General features: G+C 66.3%; 2 protein-coding genes across 2 annotated transcripts in view; one reads left to right on the forward strand and one right to left on the reverse strand.

Moving 5' to 3' along the window:
* Positions 1 to 810: 810 nt before the first annotated feature.
* The window catches only part of SND1 (staphylococcal nuclease and tudor domain containing 1), a 146443-nt gene continuing 124439 nt past the window's right edge, over positions 811 to 22814 (reverse strand). The window contains exons 17-24 of the mRNA XM_075081764.1: positions 4586 to 4774; positions 4202 to 4343; positions 3598 to 3721; positions 3417 to 3486; positions 2465 to 2578; positions 2167 to 2370; positions 1669 to 1713; positions 811 to 1191 (exon numbers count right to left, since the gene is read on the reverse strand). Of these exons, the coding sequence (XP_074937865.1) occupies positions 1126 to 1191; positions 1669 to 1713; positions 2167 to 2370; positions 2465 to 2578; positions 3417 to 3486; positions 3598 to 3721; positions 4202 to 4343; positions 4586 to 4774 (954 nt within the window). The 3' untranslated portion in view covers positions 811 to 1125. The remainder of the gene's footprint in view (positions 1192 to 1668; positions 1714 to 2166; positions 2371 to 2464; positions 2579 to 3416; positions 3487 to 3597; positions 3722 to 4201; positions 4344 to 4585; positions 4775 to 22814) is intronic.
* On the forward strand, positions 19820 to 22177 carry LRRC4 (leucine rich repeat containing 4). The gene is given in 3 exon segments (XM_075081763.1): positions 19820 to 20365; positions 20368 to 20423; positions 20425 to 22177. Coding segments are annotated over 3 exon segments (1962 nt in total). The 5' UTR covers positions 19820 to 19959; the 3' UTR covers positions 21925 to 22177.

Consider the following 22814-nt stretch of genomic DNA (forward strand, 5'->3'; position numbering starts at 1 on the left):
CAAATTAAATCAGCGTGGCCCAGTAACGAGCTCCCCAGGAGCAGGGGGGGTCGCTGCCGGTGGGGGGGCCTCCCCACACCGACCCCACCATCACCCACCACGTGGGTGCCATCCACCGGTGTCCCCACAGACAGACGGACACACGCTTGGCATTGCTACAGGCTTGGCAGCGGTGGGAGCCCAGGGGGCTTCTTTGGGGGTGCTGCCGCCCCCCCCTTGCCTGGCTCGGGTTGGGGGGTGCTGGGGGCAGGGCTGAGGCCCGTGGGTGGGTCTTGCGGGGTTCAGGGTCAGGGCCGGGGGCCACTTTTGGGAACTGCAGTTAAGCCCCATGGGTGGGACCCAGGGTTGGTGTCCCAGGTTTGGGGGGTCCCAGGGTTGGTGTCCCAGGGTGGGACCCTGGTTTGGGGTCCCAGGTTTGGGGGGTCCCAGGTGTGGGGGGTCCCAGGGTTGTGTTCCAGGTGTGGGACCCTGCATTGGGACCCAGGGCTGCAGGAGGGGCTTGGCCCGGACCCTGCCCCGCTGCCGTAGCCCCAGGGGCAGCCCCCCCCTCCCCCCCCCCAGCCAGCACCGAGTTCACCGGGGCCGGATGAGCCCTCCCTGCTCCTGGGATGGCTTCGGGGCCCCCCCAATGCAGCCCCGCCCCCCCCCCAGGGAGGGGGGTGCCTGTGCCCGGAGCATCTCCCCCTCCCCAGACGTGGGGGTGCAGTTTTGGCCCCTGTGGACGAGGCGAATGGGGGGGGGAGGGGTGTTGGTGGGGTGGGGTGTGACACCACCATGGAGGGGGGACTCCCCCATCAGGGAGAGGCGGCGGACGCTTGACTACTTTTATTGGGCCTCCGAAGCTTTAAATACAGGCCGGGGGGGCGGCGCTGGCTGTGGGCAGGGCGGGGGGGGCACATCCAGCTGTCAGTTGGACCAAGGCAGGGGGTGGGGGGGGGGCCAGGGCCGCCCCCCCAAGCCCGGCATCCCCGGGGCACGGAGCTGCGACCCCCCCCTCCTCGGCTGCCCCGGCCCCCCGGGGGTGGGGGAGGGTGGGATGGGACAGGACGGGGTGGGGTGGGGGGGACACGCGGGACGTTAGTGTGGTGGCGGCGGGGGTGGGGGACGCGGGCCCCGAAGCATCCCTTAGCGGCTGTAGCCAAATTCGTCCGCGTCGTCGGCTCGGAAATCGCCGTAGCGCCAGAGGTTGAGCTGCAAGAGAGGGCACGGGATGGGGGGCAGCCGGCGCCCCCCCCGGAGCTGGGGGGTATCCAGGATCCCCTCGGAGATGGGGGTACCACACCCAGTGTCACCCTGGAGACGGGGGGGGGCTGCATCCAGGATCCCCCCGGAGATGGGGGTACCACACCCAGCATCACCCCGGAGACGAGGGGGCTGCATTAAGCATCTCCCCTAGAGATGGGGGGGTACCACATCCAGCACCCCCACCAACAAGGGGGCTGCACCAGGCATCTCCCCCAGAGACTGGGGGGGGCTGCAGCCAGGATCCTCCTGGAGATGGGGGTACCGCACCCAGCATCACCCCAGAGATGGGGGGGCTGCCTCCAGGATCACCCCGGCGATAGGGGGGTACCACACCCCCGCCCCCCACCCAAGGGGGCTGCATCTGTCACCCTGGCAGACAAGGGGCCCCCCGGCCCCCCCTCCCGCCACCCCCCCTACACTCACCCGGGCGCTCTTGGCCGTCTCCTGGGCGTTCAGGTACTCGGTGATCTGCGGGGACAGAGGCTGGGGGTGACCTCACGCCCCCTCCCCTGCCCCCCTGGGGGAGCTTGGAGGGGGGGCGGTGTGGGGCTGTGCAACCCCAGGGACCCCCAGCAGGGTCTGCCCAGCCATGGCGGGTGGGACCCCCGCCGTAGCACCCATTACCTGCACCTTAGGGTGGCGGAAGTGGTCCCCATTGCGGGTGGGGAGGTGGGACCCCTGCCCAGCTCGACCCCAAGAGGGAACCCAGGCATCCGGGTGGGGGTGCCCAGCACTTGGGGGGTCCCCCCCACCCCTTTTCCCTTGACCCCCCCGGCGCAGGCACCGAGCCCAGATCGACGTGGCATCAGATGATCCGGGGGTCGATGGCTCACAGCTCGGTCGCCCGCGGGGCAGAGCCCGCCCTGCTGCACCCACCAGCAGCACGGCAGGGACCCCCCCCCAGCACCCAGCAGCACCTACCACTTTCTGGAACTGCTTCTCCTTGCGCACCTCCACCATGACCAGCCCCTCCTTGACCAGCCCCAGCCCCACGTCGCTCTTGGAGTCGGCGAACTGGAGGGTGACGTGGGGGCAGCCGGGCCCCAGGTGCTCCACGTTGAGCAGGCACTGGGTGTTCTGGATGTCCCGTACCACGCTGTCCACCGCGTCCGCCCGCGCGTCGTCCTGCGGCACCGGGCGGCGTCGGACCCCACGGTCCCACCGGGGACCCGGAGCCTCCCCTCCCCAGTTCCCCAGACCCCCCCCTCCCCGTACTTACGTCCTGGGGCACCTGGATGAAGGCGAACTTGTACTCGGTGGCCTGCGCCGGCAGGATGCGGGTGCTGAAGGCGGGGGGCAGAGCGGCCAGGCGCGTGGCGGGCAGCGTCTCCTTCTGCGGGCGCAGAGAGGGGGCTGGGGCTGGGAGGGCGCCCAAGGGTGCTGGGCACCCTGTGACGGGCTGCCCGGTGCCAGGGTTGGGAGGGCGCCCAAGGGTGCTGGGCACCCTGTGACGGGCTGCCCGGTGCCAGGGTTGGGAGGGCGCCCAAGGGTGCTGGGCACCCTGTGACGGGCTGCCCGGTGCCAGGGTTGGGAGGGCGCCCAAGGGTGCTGGGCACCCTGTGACGGGCTGCCCGGTGCCAGGGTTGGGAGGGCGCCCAAGGGTGCTGGGCACCCTGTGACGGGCTGCCCGGTGCCAGGGTTGGGAGGGCGCCCAAGGGTGCTGGGCACCCTGTGACGGGCTCCCCGGTGCCAGGGTTGGGAGGGCGCCCAAGGGTGCTGGGCACCCTGTGACGGGCTGCCCGGTGCCAGGGTTGGGAGGGCGCCCAAGGGTGCTGGGCACCCTGTGACGGGCTGCCCGGTGCCAGGGTTGGGAGGGCGCCCAGGGGTGCTGGGCACCCTGTGACGGGCTGCCCGGTGCCAGGGTTGGGAGGGCGCCCAGGGGTGCTGAGCACCCCGTGATGGCATTGGGAGGGCCCCCAAAGGTACCAGGCACCCCGTGATGGGCTCTGTGGTGCCTCCTGGAGGGAGGAAAACGCCAGCACCCAGCCGCAGGGACGGCCAGACGGCCAGACAGATGGCCGTGCATCCCAAGCCCCCTGGTCCCAGGGGCAGCATCGTGCCCCTGGGACCAGCTTGGCACCTGGGGGGTCACAGCCAGCCCCCTCACCCGCACCCGCACCGGGGGGCTCCGGCCGGCACCCCGGGGTGCCCCCGCCGCGGCGAGCACTCACGTTGCCGTAGTCAATGTAGAAGATATGGACTTTGGCAGCCGACTCCACCTTCTCCACCCGGGCCCGGTACCTGGGGGGCGGGGAGGGGGGGGATGGCGGTCACCCCAAAACGCCCCTGATCGCAGGGCAACGCCCCCCCACGCGTGTGCAGGGGGGGTGGGGAGCGGGACCCCCGCCTCACCACTCTCCGTCGACGAACTTGGCGATGCAGACGTCTCCGCGGCGCGGGGCGTAGGAGCCCTCCACGGGCGGGTGGCTGCCCACCTCGGCGCGCATGTTCTCCATCAGCTTCTCCAGCTGGGCGCCTGCAGGGGGAGGGCCCGATCCAGCACCCAGGTTAACCCGGGAAACGTGGGGTTTTTGGGGCCACCCACCAAAACCGAGCCTCCTCACCCCGGCCCCCCCTCGCGCCTCCGGGTGGCGGAACACCCATGGGTGCCGGCGGTGCGGCGCCGTCAATACTTGTGGTGTTAATAATTCAGCGGGTGCTGATGCCTTACGGTTTCACCTCAGGGACACAGTGCGGGGGGGGTGGGGGGTCCCCAGGGTGCTGCACGCCCGCTGGGTGGGCACCCACGATGGCATGGGCATGGCTGGGAGGTGGGTGGGATTCGGAGCCGGTGCTGTGCCAGGCTGGGGGTCCAGGGATGAGCCCTCCCCCATCCCCATCCCCGTTCCCTTAAAGCAGCCAAATGACATCGCAGGGGTGGGGTGGGGGGGTGAGACCCACAGGGTGGGTTTGGGGGGTGGGAGGGAAGGGGGGGATCCCAGCCCCCCCTCCATACCCGTCTCTACGTCCTGCACGTAGAAGTGGAGGTCGTCGGTGATCTCCGTCACGAAGACAGGCTTGTAGTTGGCCGTGCGCTCCTTCTCCTCCAGCACCGGCACCACCTCCTCCGCCGGGGTCTCCTCGTAGTGGGACCACACCTGGCATCAGCGGGGGTGGGGGGGACACGCACACATTGGCCGGGGGACCCCGTGGCCACGCACGATGCCACCGGCGAGCGGCCAGGAGCAGAGCGGGGAGGGTGGCCGTGCCGGTACCGAGCCGCCGGAGCATCCCCTGGCCCCCAGCAACCTCAATGTGCCTTGGGATGGGGACGTCCCTCGGGGTGGGGACACCCCTCAAGGTGGGGACACCCCTCGGGGTCGGTCCTGCCCGCTCTCACCTTCTCCTTCTTCTGCTTGGCGGCCTCCTCGGCGGCCAGCAGCGCCTTGTAGTAGGGGCTGCGCTCGGCGGTGAAGTGGACCTTGGAGAGAGCGTGTTCCACCAGGGCCACCGAGAGGTTGAGGCCCTCGATGTGCAGCCAGCCGATGAAGTTCCCCGCCTTGTCCATGCTCTCCACCTCCACCTCCACCTGCGGGTGCCCCCGGCGGGGAGGGACGTCAGCCCTCCGCGCCCTCGGCAGCGGGCAGGATGCGCCCACCCCCACCCCGCCTCGACCCCACAGCGCTCGTCGTTTCCCCCCCGCCGCGCCAGCCGTCAGCAAGCAAATGAATGGCTGGGTAACAGCGGCGTTTGACCAGTGGGGGCCCGGCCAAAAGGCAGCCCGGGTTGGGGTCTGGCAGGCGGGGTCCCCACTGCTCTCCTCCACGGCACACGGAGCTGATCCCTGGGCACCCAGATCCCCATGGGCACCCTGATCTGCTCCCAGGCTGTCAGATCTGCTCCCTGGCACCCAGATCTGCTCCCTGGGCACCCAGATCTGCTCCCTGGCACCCAGATCTGCTCCCTGGGCATCCAGATCTGCTCCCTGGGTATGCAGATCCGTTCCCTGGGCACCCAGATCCCCATGGGCACCCAGCTCTACTCCCCGGGCTGCGCCAGCTCTGCTCCCTGGGCACCCAGATCTGATCCCTGGGCACCCTGATCTGCTCCTCTGGCTGTCAGATCTGGTCCCTGGCACCCAGATCTGCTCCCTGGGCACACAGATCTGATCCCTGGGCACACAGATCTGATCCCTGGGCACCCAGATCTGAACCCTGAGCACCCAGCTCCGATCCCTGGGCACCCAGCTCCGATCCTTGGGCACCCAGATCCGATCCCTGGGCACCCAGCTCTGATCCCTGGGCACCCAGATCTGATCCCTGGCCACCCAGATCCGATCCTGAGCACCCAGATCCACTCCCTGGACACCCAGCTCTGATCCCTGGGCACCCAGATCTGATCCCTGGGCACACAGCTCTGATCCCTGGGCACCCAGCTCCGATCCCTGGCCACCCAGCTCCGATCCCTGGCCACCCAGCTCTGATCCCTGGGCACCCAGATCTGAACCCTGAGCACCCAGCTCCGATCCCTGGGCACCCAGCTCCGATCCTTGGGCACCCAGCTCCGATCCCTGGGCACCAGCTCTGATCCCTGGGCACCCAGATCTGATCCCTGGCCACCCAGATCCGATCCTGAGCACCCAGATCCACTCCCTGGACACCCAGCTCTGATCCCTGGGCACCCAGATCTGATCCCTGGGCACACAGATCTGATCCCTGGGCACACAGACCTGATCCCTGGGCACCCAGCTCTGATCCCTGGGCACCCAGCTCTGAACCCTGAGCACCCAGCTCTGATCCCTGAGCACCCAGCTCCGATCCCTGGGCACCCAGCTCTGCTCCCTGGGCACCCAGCTCCGATACTTGGGCACCCAGCTCCGATCCCTGGCCACCCAGCTCTGATCCCTGGGCACCCAGATCTGATCCCTGGGCACCCAGCTCTGCTCCCTGGGCACCCAGATCTGATCCCTGGGCACACAGCTCTGATACCTGGGCACCCAGATCTGATCCCTGGGCACCCAGCTCTGTTCCCTGGGCACCCAGATCTGATCCCTGGGCAGCCAGATCTGATCCCTGGCCACCCAGATCCGATCCCTGAGCACCCAGATCCACTCCCTGGACACCCAGCTCTGATCCCTGGGCACCCAGCTCTGATCCCTGGGCACCCAGATCTGCTCCTCTGGCTGTCAGATCTGCTCCTCTGGCTGTCAGATCTGATATGTGGGCACCCAGATCTGCTCCCTGGGCACCCAGCTCTGATCCCTGGGCACCCAGATCTGATTCCTGGGCACCCAGATCTGCTCCCTGGGCACCCAGATCTGCTCCCTGGCAGCCAGATCTGCTCCCTGGGCACCCAGCTCTGATCCCTGGGCACACAGATCTGATCCCTGGGCACCCAGCTCTGATCCCTGGGCACCCAGCTCCGATCCCTGGGCATGCAGCTCTGCTCCCTGGGCACCAAGCTCCGATCCTTGGGCACCCAGCTCCGATCCCTGGGCACCCAGCTCTGATACCTGGGCACCCAGATCTGATCCCTGGGCACCCAGCTCTGATCCCTGGGCACCCAGATCTGATCCCTGGGCACCCAGCTCTGATACCTGGGCACCCAGCTCTGATACCTGGGCACCCAGATCTGCTCCCTGGGCACCCAGATTTGATCCCTGGGCACCCAGATCTGATCCCTGGGCACACAGATCTGATCCCTGGGGACCCAGATCCACTCCCTGGACACCCAGCTCTGATCCCTGGGCACCCAGCTCTGATCCCTGGGCACCCAGATCTGCTCCTCTGGCTGTCAGATCTGCTCCTCTGGCTGTCAGATCTGATATGTGGGCACCCAGATCTGCTCCCTGGGCACCCAGCTCTGATCCCTGGGCACCCAGCTCCGATCCCTGGGCACCCAGCTCTGATACCTGGGCACCCAGCTCTGATCCCTGGGCACCCAGATCTGATCCCTGGGCAGCCAGATCTGATCCCTGGCCACCCAGATCCGATCCCTGAGCACCCAGATCCACTCCCTGGACACCCAGCTCTGATCCCTGGGCACCCAGATCTGCTCCTCTGGCTGTCAGATCTGCTCCTCTGGCTGTCAGATCTGATCCCTGGGCACCCAGCTCTGATCCCTGGGCACACAGATCTGATCCCTGGGCACCCAGCTCTGATCCCTGGGCACCCAGATCTGAACCCTGAGCACCCAGCTCTGATCCCTGAGCACCCAACTCCGATCCCTGGGCACCCAGCTCTGCTCCCTGGGCACCCAGCTCTGATCCCTGGCCACCCAGCTCTGATCCCTGGGCACCCAGATCTGATCCCTGGGCACCTAGCTCTGATACCTGGGCACCCAGATCTGATCCCTGGCCACCCAGCTCTGACACCTGGGCACCCAGCTTCACTCCCTGGGCACCCAGATCTGATCCCTGGGCACCCAGATCCACTCCCTGGGCACCCAGCTCTGATCCCTGGGCACCCAGATCTGATCACTGGCCACCCAGCTCTGATCCCTGGGCACACAGATCTGTTCCCTGGCCACCCAGATCTGATCCCTGGGCACACAGATCTGATCCCTGGGCACCCAGATCTGCTCCCTGGGCACCCAGATCTGACCCCTGGGCACACAGATCTGATCCCTGGGCACCCAGCTCTGATCCCTGGGCACCCAGCTCTGATCCCTGAGCACCCAGCTCTGATCCCTGGGCACGCAGCTCTGCTCCCTGGGCACCAAGCTCCGATCCTTGGGCACCCAGCTCTGATCCCTGGGCGCCCAGCTCTGATACCTGGGCACCCAGCTCTGATCCCTGGGCACCCAGATCTGATCCCTGGGCACCCAGATCTGATCCCTGGGCACACAGATCTGATCCTTGGGGACCCAGATCTGATCCCTGGGCAGACAGATCTGATCCCTGGGCACCCAGCTCTGATCCCTGAGCAGACAGATCTGATCCCTGGGCACCCAGCTCTGATCCCTGAGCACCCAGATCTGATCCCTGGGCACCCAGCTCTGCTCCCTGGGCACCCAGCTCCGATCCCTGGCCACCCAGCTCTGATCCCTGGGCACCCAGATCTGATCCCTGAGCACACAGATCCACTCCCTGGGCACCCAGCTCTGATCCCTGGGCACACAGATCTGCTCCTCTGGCTGTCAGATCTGCTCCCTGGCACCCAGATCTGATCCCTGGGCACACAGATCTGATCCCTGGGCACCCAGCTCTGATCCCTTGGCACTCAGATCTGAACCCTGAGCACCCAGCTCCGATCCCTGGGCACCCAGCTCCGATCCCTGGGCATGCAGCTCTGCTCCCTGGGCACCAAGCTCCGATCCTTGGGCACCCAGCTCCGATCCCTGGGCACCAAGCTCCGATCCTTGGGCACCCAGATCTGATCCCTGGGCACCCAGCTCTGATACCTGGGCACCCAGCTCTGATACCTGGGCACCCAGATCTGCTCCCTGGGCACCCAGATTTGATCCCTGGGCACCCAGATCTGATCCCTGGGCACACAGATCTGATCCCTGGGGACCCAGATCCACTCCCTGGACACCCAGCTCTGATCCCTGGGCACCCAGCTCTGATCCCTGGGCACCCAGATCTGCTCCTCTGGCTGTCAGATCTGCTCCTCTGGCTGTCAGATCTGATATGTGGGCACCCAGATCTGCTCCCTGGGCACCCAGATTTGATCCCTGGGCACCCAGATCTGATCCCTGGGCACCCAGATCTGCTCCCTGGGCACCCAGCTCTGATCCCTGGGCACCCAGCTCCGATCCCTGGGCACCCAGCTCTGATACCTGGGCACCCAGCTCTGATCCCTGGGCACCCAGATCTGATCCCTGGGCAGCCAGATCTGATCCCTGGCCACCCAGATCCGATCCCTGAGCACCCAGATCCACTCCCTGGACACCCAGCTCTGATCCCTGGGCACCCAGCTCTGATCCCTGGGCACCCAGATCTGCTCCTCTGGCTGTCAGATCTGCTCCTCTGGCTGTCAGCTCTGACACCTGGGCACCCAGCTTCACTCCCTGGGCACCCAGATCTGATCCCTGGGCACCCAGATCCACTCCCTGGGCACCCAGCTCTGATCCCTGGGCACCCAGATCTGATCACTGGCCACCCAGCTCTGATCCCTGGGCACACAGATCTGTTCCCTGGCCACCCAGATCTGATCCCTGGGCACACAGATCTGATCCCTGGGCACCCAGATCTGCTCCCTGGGCACCCAGATCTGACCCCTGGGCACACAGATCTGATCCCTGGGCACCCAGCTCTGATCCCTGAGCACCCAGCTCTGATCCCTGGGCACGCAGCTCTGCTCCCTGGGCACCAAGCTCCGATCCTTGGGCACCCAGCTCTGATCCCTGGGCGCCCAGCTCTGATACCTGGGCACCCAGCTCTGATCCCTGGGCACCCAGATCTGATCCCTGGGCACCCAGATCTGATCCCTGGGCACACAGATCTGATCCTTGGGGACCCAGATCTGATCCCTGGGCAGACAGATCTGATCCCTGGGCACCCAGCTCTGATCCCTGAGCAGACAGATCTGATCCCTGGGCACCCAGCTCTGATCCCTGAGCACCCAGATCTGATCCCTGGGCACCCAGCTCTGATCCCTGGGCACCCAGCTCCGATCCCTGGCCACCCAGCTCTGATCCCTGGGCACCCAGATCTGATCCCTGAGCACACAGATCCACTCCCTGGGCACCCAGCTCTGATCCCTGGGCACACAGATCTGCTCCTCTGGCTGTCAGATCTGCTCCCTGGCACCCAGATCTGATCCCTGGGCACACAGATCTGATCCCTGGGCACCCAGCTCTGATCCCTTGGCACTCAGATCTGAACCCTGAGCACCCAGCTCCGATCCCTGGGCACCCAGCTCCGATCCCTGGGCATGCAGCTCTGCTCCCTGGGCACCAAGCTCCGATCCTTGGGCACCCAGCTCCGATCCCTGGGCACCAAGCTCCGATCCTTGGGCACCCAGATCTGATCCCTGGGCACCCAGCTCTGATACCTGGGCACCCAGCTCTGATACCTGGGCACCCAGATCTGCTCCCTGGGCACCCAGATTTGATCCCTGGGCACCCAGATCTGATCCCTGGGCACACAGATCTGATCCCTGGGGACCCAGATCCACTCCCTGGACACCCAGCTCTGATCCCTGGGCACCCAGCTCTGATCCCTGGGCACCCAGATCTGCTCCTCTGGCTGTCAGATCTGCTCCTCTGGCTGTCAGATCTGATATGTGGGCACCCAGATCTGCTCCCTGGGCACCCAGCTCTGATCCCTGGGCACCCAGCTCCGATCCCTGGGCACCCAGCTCTGATACCTGGGCACCCAGCTCTGATCCCTGGGCACCCAGATCTGATCCCTGGGCAGCCAGATCTGATCCCTGGCCACCCAGATCCGATCCCTGAGCACCCAGATCCACTCCCTGGACACCCAGCTCTGATCCCTGGGCACCCAGCTCTGATCCCTGGGCACCCAGATCTGCTCCTCTGGCTGTCAGATCTGCTCCTCTGGCTGTCAGATCTGATCCCTGGGCACCCAGCTCTGATCCCTGGGCACACAGATCTGATCCCTGGGCACCCAGATCTGATCCCTGGGCACCCAGCTCTGATCCCTGGGCACCCAGATCTGAACCCTGAGCACCCAGCTCTGATCCCTGAGCACCCAACTCCGATCCCTGGGCACCCAGCTCTGCTCCCTGGGCACACAGATCTGATCCCTGGCCACCCAGCTCTGATCCCTGGGCACCCAGATCTGATCCCTGGGCACCTAGCTCTGATACCTGGGCACCCAGATCTGATCCCTGGCCACCCAGCTCTGACACCTGGGCACCCAGCTTCACTCCCTGGGCACCCAGATCTGATCCCTGGGCACCCAGATCCACTCCCTGGGCACCCAGCTCTGATCCCTGGGCACCCAGCTCTGATCACTGGCCACCCAGCTCTGATCCCTGGGCACACAGATCTGATCCCTGGGCACCCAGATCTGCTCCCTGGGCACCCAGATCTGACCCCTGGGCACACAGATCTGATCCCTGGGCACCCAGCTCTGATCCCTGGGCACCCTGATCTGCTCCTTTGGCTGTCAGATCTGCTCCCTGGCACCCAGATATGCTCCCTGGGCACACAGATCTGACCCCTGGGCACCCAGCTCTGATCCCTGGGCACGCAGCTCTGCTCCCTGGGCACCAAGGTCCGATCCTTGGGCACCCAGCTCTGATCCCTGGGCACCCAGCTCTGATACCTGGGCACCCAGATCTGATCCCTGGGCACCCAGATCCACTCCCTGGGCACACAGATCTGATCCTTGGGGACCCAGCTCTGATCCCTGGGCACCCAGCTCTGATCCCTGAGCAGACAGATCTGAACCCTGAGCACCCAGCTCTGATCCCTGAGCAGACAGATCTGATCCCTGGGCACCCAGCTCTGATCCCTGAGCACCCAGATCTGATCCCTGGGCACCCAGCTCTGCTCCCTGGGCACCCAGCTCCGATCCCTGGCCACCCAGCTCTGATCCCTGGCCACCCAGCTCTGATCCCTGGGCACCCAGATCTGATCCCTGAGCACACAGATCCACTCCCTGGGCACCCAGCTCTGATCCCTGGGCACACAGATCTGCTCCTCTGGCTGTCAGATCTGCTCCCTGGCACCCAGATCTGCTCCCTGGGCACCCAGCTCCGATCCCTGGCCACCCAGCTCTGATCCCTGGGCACCCAGATCTGAACCCTGAGCACCCAGCTCCGATCCCTGGGCACCCAGCTCTGATCCCTGGGCACCCAGCTCTGTTCCCTGGGCACACAGATCTGTTCCCTGGGCACCCAGATCTGCTCCTCTGGCTGTCAGATCTGATATGTGGGCACCCAGATCTGCTCCCTGGGCACCCAGCTCTGATCCCTGGGCACACAGCTCTGATCCCTGGGCACCCAGACCTGATCCCTGGGCACCCAGCTCTGATCCCTGGGCACCCAGATCTGAACCCTGAGCACCCAGCTCTGATCCCTGAGCACCTAGCTCCGATCCTTGGGCACCCAGCTCTGATCCCTGGGCACCCAGCTCCGATCCTTGGGCACCCAGCTCTGATCCCTGGGCACCCAGATCTGATCCCTGGCCACCCAGATCTGATCCCTGGGCACCCAGCTCTGATACCTGGGCACCCAGATCTGATCCCTGGGCACCCAGCTCTGATACCTGAGCACCCAGCTCTGATCCCTGGGCACCCAGATCTGCTCCCTGGGCACCCAGCTCTGATACCTGGGCACCCAGATCTGATCCCTGGGCACCCAGATCCACTCCCTGGGCACCCAGCTCTGATCCCTGGGCACCCAGCTCTGTTCCCTGGGCACCCAGATCTGATCCCTGGGCACCCATATCTGCTCCTCTGGCTGTCAGATCTGCTCCTCTGGCTGTCAGATCTGCTCCCTGGCACCCAGATCTGCTCCCTGGGCACCCAGATCTGATCCCTGGGCACACAGATCTGATCCCTGGGCACCCAGATCTGATCCCTGGGCACACAGCTCTGATCCCTGGGCACCCAGCTCTGATCCCTGGCCACCCAGGTCCGATCCCTGGCCACCCAGATCTGCTCCCTGGGCACCCAGATCTGATCCCTGGGCACACAGATCTGATCCCTGGGGTCCCAGCTCCGATCCCTGGGCACCCAGCTCTGATCCCTGAGCAGACAGATCTGAACCCTGAGCACCCAGCTCTGATCCCTGAGCAGACAGATCTGATCCCTGGGCACCCAGCTCTGATCCCTGGGCACCCAGATCTGATCCCTGAGCACCCAGCTCTGATCCCTGGGCACCCAGATCTGATCCCTGGGCACACAGATCTGATCCCTGAGCACACAGCTCTGATCCCTGGGCACCCAGATCTGATCCCTGGGCACACAGCTCTGATCCCTGGGCACCCAGCTCCGATCCCTGGCCACCCAGCTCCGATCCCTGGCCACCCAGCTCTGATCCCTGGGCACCCAGCTCCGATCTCTGGGGACCCAGCTCTGAACCCTGAGCACCCAGCTCTGATCCCTGGCACCCAGCTCTGAACCCTGAGTACCCAGCTCTGATCCCTGGGCACCCAGCTCCGATCCCTGGGCACCCAGCTCTGATCCCTGGGCACCCAGCTCCGATCCCTGGGCACCCAGCTCTGATCCCTGGGCACCCAGCTCTGATCCCTGGGCACCCAGATCTGATCCTTGGCACCCGCTCTGCTCCCGGCCATGCCCAGGGAAGGGAACCCAGAGGACACGAGGGCAGGACGGTGCGTGGGATGAGGGCAGGAATACGGCACCTCCTCGCCTCGAGCTCCCTGCCCGCGCCCTGCCCGCCCCCGGGGGGGTGCCAGGAGCCTGCGCCCCCAGCCCGGCGCTGCTGGAGCACCCGTGGTACGGGCACTGCCTGTGCCGTGGCGCTGCCGGTGCCCCGTCCTGCGGCCTCTGCCTGCCACGGGAAGGGGCCGGCGCTTGCACGGCACCACCAAGTGTGCAAACCGGGGAGTAAACTGGAGTGTCCAAACTGGAGAGTGCAAGCCGGAGAGCAAACCCTAGAGCAAACTGGTGTGCAAACCTGAGTGGGGAAACCAGAGAGCAAAGTGGAGCGTGCAAATCAGAGCGGGGAATCCGGAGTGTGCAAACCACAGAGAGCAAACCCGAGCGTGCGAACCAGAGCAGGGAAACCAGAGAAAAAACCGGAGTGTGCAAACCAGAGAGCAAACTGGAGTGTGCAAACCAGAGTGGGCAAACTGGAGACTAAGCTGGAGTGTGCAAACCAGAGCGGGGAATCCGGAGTGTGCAAACCAGAGAGAGCAAAGCCAAGAGCAAACCTGAGTGTGCAAACCCGAGAGCAAACCTGAGTGTGCAAACCAGAGCAGGGAAACCAGACGAGAAACTGGAGTGTGCAAACTAGTAAGAGCAAACCTGAGAGGAAACCCGCGTGGGCAAACCAGAGAGAGCAAACCGAAGTGTGCAAACCAGGGTGTGCAAGCCGGTGAGGGCAAGCCGGGGCGTGCAAACCGGCCACTGCAGGCAGCTCTGCCGCCTCGCACGCTCACACCCCGCCGCCCTGCCAGGCCGTGGGGGCCCTGCGACGTCTTTCACCGGCACCTCCGAGGCCAGCGGGTTATTTCCATCGCCTGGCCCTGGGCTCTGACCCTCCGTCACGCCGTGGGCTGCCGGGGGTGCTGCCAGCCCTGCCGGGGTGCCAGGTGGGAGCAGGGGAAGAGCAGCTCTGCTCCACCACAGCTGCATGGAGGTTTATTGGGATGCTCCGGGGTCAGGGCGCATCCCCCGGGCACCCCCAAGCACCCTGCACACCCCTGGGCACCCCAACAGCATGCTGCTGCAGCCCCTGCGACCTCCGGGGTCCCCCCTCGTGACGTGGGACAGTGTCTGCCCCCAAATTCAGTGACAACACCCAGCACCTCTGCAGGGTGCCTTGCTCTGAGCCGGGGATGGGCGAGGCCCCCCAGAGACTCCACGTCTCCCTTCCCGGTGGGTGCCCCCCACCACCCCGTGACAAACCCACTGGGGTCCCCCTTCCCAGTGGCACCCGTTAGCCACTCGGCATCTCGGGGCGGGCCGGTGACCTCTGTTAAACCCATAATGGGAGTTAAAGCCCCCAAAACCAGTGGGTTTTGCAAAATAATGCTCCTTGCAAAGTGCGTGGCGTCAGCCGGCATCTCACGGTGTGTGCGGGTGATGGGGGGGTGGCTGCACGGGGGGGCACGGGCACTGCCGAGACCCCCAATGCAGTCCCCAGCCAGTGACCCTCCCCCCCGATGCCAAACCCAGGCACCAGCAGCGGGGGGCCACGGGGGACATCTGCGTCACCCGGGCTGGGGACAAGCGTGGTGCCCCCCGGCGCTCCCCCGTCCCTGAAACCGGAGGGCTGCAGCCCCCCCGCACTTTGGGGGTGGGCGCGCAGGAGCTGCTGCAGATGGAGCCCACGGGACGCGCCATGCCCAGCATGGGGTGGGGGTCTGCTGCCTCCCCCCCCCAGGCCCACCCTGCTGAGCCCTGGCATGAGGCGCACCCCAAAAAGGGTCTGTCCCCCCGGGGGGGTACCAGCCATGGGGTGGGGGGCCGGCCGAACCCCGGAGCTTCAGCACACATAAAGCCCCTTTGAGAGCACCTGTGGGGCGGCAGCGGGCCAGGGCTCCCCGCACGCGCCCGGCATGCCAATCGCCGCCCTGCCAGCGAGGAAGAGGAGGGAGCCCGGAGCCCCCCGGTGAGCCGGACCCCTCCGGTGTGCCACGCTGCGCCCAAGGGGCTGCGCCCGACGCCGGTGGGCTCCTGGGCGAGCAGCACCGTTGCCAGCAACCCAGAAATCTGTTCGCCCGGTACCGCGGTGGGTGCTGGGTGCGAGGCCGGGCAGCGGTGCCGTGTCCCCAGGCTGTGGCCTTCGCCGGGGCCGTGCCCCCGAGCCCCCGACCGTAACGCCCGGAGCAAGGCTCCGCCACGGCCTCTGGCACGAAGCTGCGTTTCCATCTAGCGGCAGCTGGACCGAACGGCAGCGGGACACCACGCAGCCAGTGCGGCACCGCACGCCTCGGCCCCGGCCAAACCGGACCCCTCCCCACCCCGGGCAGCCCCTTCCCAAACTGCTCACGGTGCACCGGGTGCTGGCGGAGCCGGGGCACCCATGGGTGCGCGCAGCGGGCGCCCGAGCTCTCACACGCACGGGGCGAACACGCGCGCACGCGCTCGAGCAAAGCACAAGCGAACGCGTGCACGGCACGGGGAGCATCTGCTTGCTCCGGCGAGCACCAACCCCACCCCCCCAACCCCCCCGGTGCCACAGCACCGCGAGGCCTCCCGGCGCTGCTCCGACCTCCGCTCCGCCGCCCGGAGCACTGGCCGCATCCCTCCGCCATCGATCCCTCGTCAAGGGCCGGTTGCTCATTGCACCCGCCTGGCTGGCAGCCGCCGCACGCCTGGAGCTGCAGCGGGGCCGGCGGCCAGCTGGTGAGCGGCGCTGGGTGGGCGGCTCGGCACCGCCGACCTGCCGGGGACGGGCAGAGGGTCCTCATCTTCCCGCAGCCCCTTCCAGTCGCCGGAGCCGCAGCACAGGACGGCGTTTGGCCCGTGGCCCTCGGGGCCGCCGGGACGGCCCACGCCGGTGCCGGGAGCGTGGCCGAAGGCACCGGCCGTGCCGCTCCCCGCCGGGGTCGGAGGAGAGGCGAGGTTTGCCGAGCGGGAGATGGATGGGCCCTCGCGTTGCTTTACAGGTGTCACGGTGCCATCATTTGATTACCCCGCCGTAGCCTTCCGCGTGGTTAATCGTGTCTGGCGCCGGCGTTGCCGGACACGGAGCTGTTTTCCCACCCTGAAGCTCATCAATCCCGTCCCAACCTTCCCCCGTCGCTTCAAGAAGCCTCGCAGCGTCCTTCTTCCCTTCCACCGCACGGGCCCCCCGGCACGGCACCTGCCACGGCACGTGCGCGGCACGGCCCGGTGCTGCTGGCACGCCGCGGGGCAGGATGAGGCCCCCCCCCCCCCCCGCCCCCCGCCCCGGTCACCCGCCAGCCCCAGGGGTGCGCCTCTGGCTGAGGGGGTCGCCGGGGGAGCAGCACCCCACGCACGTGAGGTGGGACACCCCGCGACGCCGCGGTAAAGGCGTCCCTGTGCCGCCGGATGGCCGGAGGGTCACCGCGAAGGGACGAGCGGGACGGTAACGGACGCGCCGTAAGAGCTTTGCTTCGGCAGGGACGGGGACGCAACTGGTGCTCCCTGCCGGGGGGGCCATGGGGGACCCATGCGGGACCCACGCCGGGGGTAAACGAGGCCATTGGGCCCTGCGGCACCTGGGGATGTGCTACCAGCACCCGGGACTGGGACCCCCATGTGGGACCGGGCACCCCGCAGGGAGCAAGGACAGGAGAGCGTCCCCGGGGGTGCTGCCGCACACCGTGTCCCCACGGGGCCACCCTGAGCACCCGCCAGCCCCACGGAGGTGCCCGGCCGGCCGCGGGCACCCACTGGTGATGGCTTCACGTGCCACTGGCAGGTACGGTGAGGGAGCAGGGGGTCTGGGTGGGTGCTGTTGGCGCATCCCCGTCCCATAGCCCCCCTTCCCCATCCCACCCCACTTCATCTTGACACAGACCCCAAAATCCTGCACAGGGACCCCCACCCAGTGGGGACTCCTTCGATCAGACACCAGAGAATCCACATAAGGTTGGGGTGCATTTTAACCTCCCCTCCGCAAGGAAACAAGCTCCTGGGTCCCCCCATCGCCTCACCCTGCACCCCCACCTCAGGCACCTCCTCACTGCCAGCCTGGGGGGGCCGGGGCACCCTCCCTCCTCCCTCAGCACCCTGGGGACCACCCCCCATCTCAGGGAGCCTGTGAGACCCCGACGCTGCTGGTGGCCCTGTGGTCCCCACATCCCGCAGGGACGCATCCTGCTGGTCCTCAGCCCCGGGGTGGGGGGGGAGCCAAGCTGGGTGCTGCACCGGGGGTGCCCCCGGCCCCCCCCAACCCACGTCCTCATTTTCTTTTATTAATTAAACCCCGGCGCTGCCGCTTGGGACGCTTCGGTGCTGCCGGCGAAGCCCCCGGCCGCCAGTGGCTCCACGGGGGTGCAAAACCACATTGGGGGGGGGTCCAGGGTGGGGGGCACAGCTCGCCCCGCAGCACCCCAGCTCCTGCTCCGTCTTCCCCCCCGACCCCATGCTGATGCGCACTGGCAGTGTCACCCACCTCGCAGCGTTGTGGTGGGGAGGGGCCGCCCCGGTGATGGCACCCATGGGCCCCCCCACCCCACCCCACAATCGCGGGGGTTCATTACCTGGCCGGCGCTAATTATCCACCCGCCTTGGGCCACCCTGCAGCGGCCGGGGTTGGGGGGGCCCGAGGTCGCGACGGAGGCAGACGAACCCCCCCCAGCCCGTACCCCCAAAAAGCAGGCAGCGCCCCCCTCCCCTTTCTGCTGCTGCGGAGCCGGGCTCGGCCTCTATCGGTGTCCCAGCTTGTGTCCGGTCTCAGCCTTGAGGCCGGGATTTGGGGAGGGGCGGGGGGTCCGCGGCCCCCTGCTCGGTTGGGCACCGCATCCTGCGCTGCGGGGGGGGGAGGGGGGGAGAAGGGGGGGCCACCAGCCACGGACGGAGCCGCGTCCCCCCCCCTCCCCAATCACCTTAAAGCCGCCGAGCTGCTCCATTAGCGCCGCGTCCGTCCGTCCATCCTCACCCCGCGGTCGGCGGTGGGGGCTTCGCTCTGAACCCCCCCGCCCAGTATCCCCAGCGCGGTCCCCCGGAGCGGGGCTGCGGGCAGGGAGGAGGAGGAGGAGGGAGGAGGAAGAGGGAGGAGGAGGAGGAGGAGGAGGAAGAAGCCCATCCCGCATCTTCCTCCCGGAGCAGCGAGACCGAAAATAGCCGCGGCCGCCGCACCGGGGGAGCGGGGCCGGTGGGGCCCCTCCGGAGCGTGGTGGGCGGCGGGGGGGGGGCGGGGGGGGTGTGGGGCGGGGGTTCGGGGGGTGTCGGAGCGCTCCGCACCCCCCCGCCGCCGGGCTGCCGGCAGGATGCGTCAGCAATCCCTCCGCGCTCCCGCTGAAGGACAAAAGGATGCGAGAGCCGCCTGCGCGGCTGCTCCCCGCACCGCCCGCGCCCCCCGCGCCCCCCAGCTCCGCGGGATGCCCCCCGCCGCCACCCCCCCGCCCCGGGACGCCCCCCCGCCGCCCCGCGGCGCCCAGCGCTGAGAGCCGGACGCGACCCACGCGGGAAGGAGACGCGGGAGGGTGAACGGGACCCCCCCCCCCCCGCCCCCCGCACACCTCCCCCCCCCACCCCCCCCGACCGACCGGGCGGGAACGGCGAGCGGCTCCCGCGGGCGGCGCGGCGGGGCTCCCCCCCCCCGGCCCCCCCTTGGCCTTTCCCCTCTCGGACCGGGGATTTTTCCTCTCCACCGGGGGCTCTCGGCTATTTATTTTATTTATTTTCCGATAGCTATTTTTTTTTTTTTTTTTAATTTTTGTTTCCTTTAAATCTTTTTTTTCCCTTTTTATTTTCTAATTTTTTCCTTTTCATTTGCTTTGCGCCGTTTTCCCCATTTTAATTTTCCTTATTTTTTTCATTTTCGTTCAGTTTCTCTTTTTTCCTTTTTCCTTTTTCCATTTTTTTTCAATTTTTAATTTTTGAATTTTTTTTCCCCCTTTTCTCCCGGCCGCCCCCCTCCCGCGCCGCCCCCGCGGGCGGGGGTCCCGCCATGCCGGGCCGGCCGGGGGGGCGGCCCCACGGGCGGAGGTGCGAGGCTCGGGCGGCGGGGCTCGCCGCGGCGGGGGGCTGCCGGGCCCCCGCTTAGCCGGGCCGCCCCCCCCCGCCCCCCCCACCCCCCCAACCCCCCCCCCCCCTTTGCACCGCAGCCTCCAGGAGCCATTTTGTCTTTTTTTTCCCGGAGCCGGCCCCCCCCGCCCCGGCCCCGCTCCCCCCTTGCGCGGCGCCGAGCACCCCCGGAGCGCCCCCCCGCCCCTTCCCCAGGTAGGTACGGCTGGAGAGGGGGGCTCGGCCGGGAGGGGGGGGCGCCTGTTTCCTCTCCCCCCCTCACCCCACCCCCCCCCCCCGGCACCTATTATCGCGCTTTTTTTGGGGCTAAATTTTCATTTTTCCTTCCCCCCCCTCCATCCGCGGCCCCCCACCCCACCCCCACCCCAGCACCGCGACCCCCCCCCCCCCCCCAACTCCGGCCAGCCGGGCCCAGCTTGTCGGAGCCGGGAGAGGGGGGGGGCCCTGAGCCGGTTCTCCTTTTCACGCCGACATCCCCAGACGATGGTGAACGATGAACGTGCCACATCATGAAGCTCTTGTGGCAGGTAACTGTGCACCACCACCGCCGCCGCCGCGCCTGGAGAGCTGCCCTGGTCTCCTACCTGACCGTACACGCGTGGATCCTATACGTCGCCGCCGCCTCCCCCGGACCCCAGAGCTGCCCCTCCGTTTGCTCCTGCAGTAACCAGTTCAGCAAGGTGGTCTGCACCCGTCGCAGCCTCACCGAGGTCCCCGCCGGCATCCCCTCCAACACCCGGTACCTCAACCTCATGGAGAACAACATCCAGATGATCCAGGCGGATACTTTCCGCCACCTGCATCACCTGGAGGTCCTGCAGTTGGGCAGGAACGCCATCCGGCAGATCGAGGTGGGGGCTTTCAACGGGCTGGCCAGCCTCAACACCCTGGAGCTCTTCGACAACTGGTTGACCGTCATCCCAGCGGGGCCTTCGAGTACCTCTCCAAGCTGCGGGAGCTGTGGTTGAGGAACAAACCCCATCGAGAGCATCCCCTCGTACGCCTTCAACCGGGTGCCCTCCCTCATGCGCCTGGACCTGGGCGAGCTGAAGAAGCTGGAGTACATCTCCGAGGGGGCTTTCGAGGGGTTGTACAACCTCAAGTACCTCAACCTGGGGATGTGCAACATTAAGGACATGCCCAACCTGACGCCCTTGGTGGGGCTGGAGGAGCTGGAGATGTCGGGCAATAACTTCCCCGAGATCAAACCGGGCTCCTTCCACGGGCTCAAGTCCCTCAAAAAGCTCTGGATTATGAACTCGCAGATCAACCTGATCGAGCGCAACGCCTTCGACGACCTGACGGCGCTGGTGGAGCTCAACCTGGCCCACAACAACCTCTCCTCCCTGCCCCACGACCTCTTCGCCCCGCTGCGGTACCTGGTGGAGCTCCACCTGCACCACAACCCCTGGGACTGCGACTGCGACATCCTCTGGCTGTCGTGGTGGTTGCGGGAGTACATCCCCACCAACTCCACCTGCTGCGGGCGCTGCCATGCCCCCCTGCACATGCGGGGCAGGTTCCTGGTGGAGGTGGACCAGACCTCCTTCCAGTGCTCGGCGCCCTTCATCATGGACGCCCCCATGGACCTCAACATCTCCGAGGGGCGGGTGGCCGAGCTCAAGTGTCGAACTCCTTCCATGTCCTCCGTTAGGTGGTTGCTGCCTAACGGGACGGTCCTGAGCCACGCGTCCAGCCACCCGCGCATCACCGTCCTCAACGACGGCACCTTGAACTTCTCCCATGTCTTGTTGACGGACACCGGGGTTTACACCTGCATGGTGACCAATGTGGCGGGGAACTCCAACGCCTCGGCCTACCTCAACGTGAGCACGGCCGAGCTCAACACCTCCAACTACAGCTTCTTCACCACCGTCACGGTGGAGACCACCGAGATCTCCCCGGAGGACATCTCCCCCAAGTTCACCAAGCCCGTGCCCACCACGTCGACGGGCTACCAGCCGGCGTACACCACCACCACCACCGTCCTGGTCCAGACCACGCGGACGCCCAAGCAGGTGGCGGTACCTACCGCCGACTCCGGCGACAAGATGCAAACCAGCCTGGACGAGGTGATGAAGACCACCAAGATCATCATCGGTTGCTTCGTGGCGGTGACGCTCTTGGCCGCGGCCATGCTCATCGTCTTCTACAAACTCCGCAAGCGACACCAGCAACGCAGCACCGTGACGGCCGCCCGGACGGTCGAGATCATCCAGGTGGACGAGGACATCCCGCCGGCGGCGGCGGCGGCGGCGGCGACGGCGGCTCCCGCCGGCGTATCAGGTGAGGGGGCAGTCGTGCTGCCCGCCATTCACGACCACATTAACTACAACACCTACAAACCGGCACACGGGGCCCACTGGACAGAGAACAGCTTGGGGAACTCTCTGCACCCCCCCGGGACCACCCTCTCTGAACCCTATATAATTCAGACCCACACCAAGGAGAAAGTACAGGAAACCCAGATATGACTTTTTTTTGGGGCTTTTTGCTTTTTTCCCCCTCCCCCCGAAATTACAAATGCAATAGAATGCACAAAACCAGAACAAAAAAAAAAACAAAACACAAAAAAAAGAGGAAAAAAAATTATATATATATAGACAGCAACTTTTGTACAGAGCGGGGGAGAGACTTTTTTTTCTTGTACATGCTTATATATTAAATCTATGGGCCGATAAGAGAAGCAGATTATATTAAAATTAAAAAAAAAAAATACAAAAAAAACCCAAAAAACCCAACAAAAAACCCCCACAAACCAACCACAAAAACTATTTTCTAACTCGCAAGTTCTATTTAAAAAGAGGGAGAGAAAACAAAAACAAACAAACAGGAGAATAAATCCGATTTTGCCGAAACCGGAGCGGCGGCGGCGGCGTGGCAGGGCCCCGTGCGCGGTGCAAGCGCGGTGCGGGGGAGACGCCGTAGCGGGGAGCGCAGAGAGAAGCCCGGTGGGGTGGGATTTTAGGTTTGGGGTTGGTTTTTTTTTTGGGGGGGGGGGGGCTGGGGGGGAAGGGAGGGTTTGGGGGGGAGGGGGCAGGACGCGGCCGGACCCCCGTCCCACGGCGCTTGCCCTTGGGCCGCGTGTCGCCTTCACCGGCCGCGCCGGCTTCGAAGCAGAGCAGGGAGCGGGACGGCGGTCCGAGCCGCCGCGCTGTGCCAAAATCTTCCAAATGCAATAAAGAAATTAATTTTTGGGTTTTTTTTTTTTTGGGGGGGGGGGGGGGGTTGGGGCGGGGCGGTGGGGTGCAGCCCGTGGGCCGGGGATGGACACCTGCAATGTATTAAAGCAAAAAACAAATTAACAAAACCCAAGAAAAGGGGGTGGGGAAAAAAAACCCCACCGAGCCGCCGGGCGGGTGGG

The sequence above is a fragment of the Phalacrocorax aristotelis genome, chromosome 1 (genome assembly GCF_949628215.1).
Source record: "Phalacrocorax aristotelis chromosome 1, bGulAri2.1, whole genome shotgun sequence".
NCBI classification, from domain to species: Eukaryota; Metazoa; Chordata; class Aves; order Suliformes; family Phalacrocoracidae; genus Phalacrocorax; species Phalacrocorax aristotelis.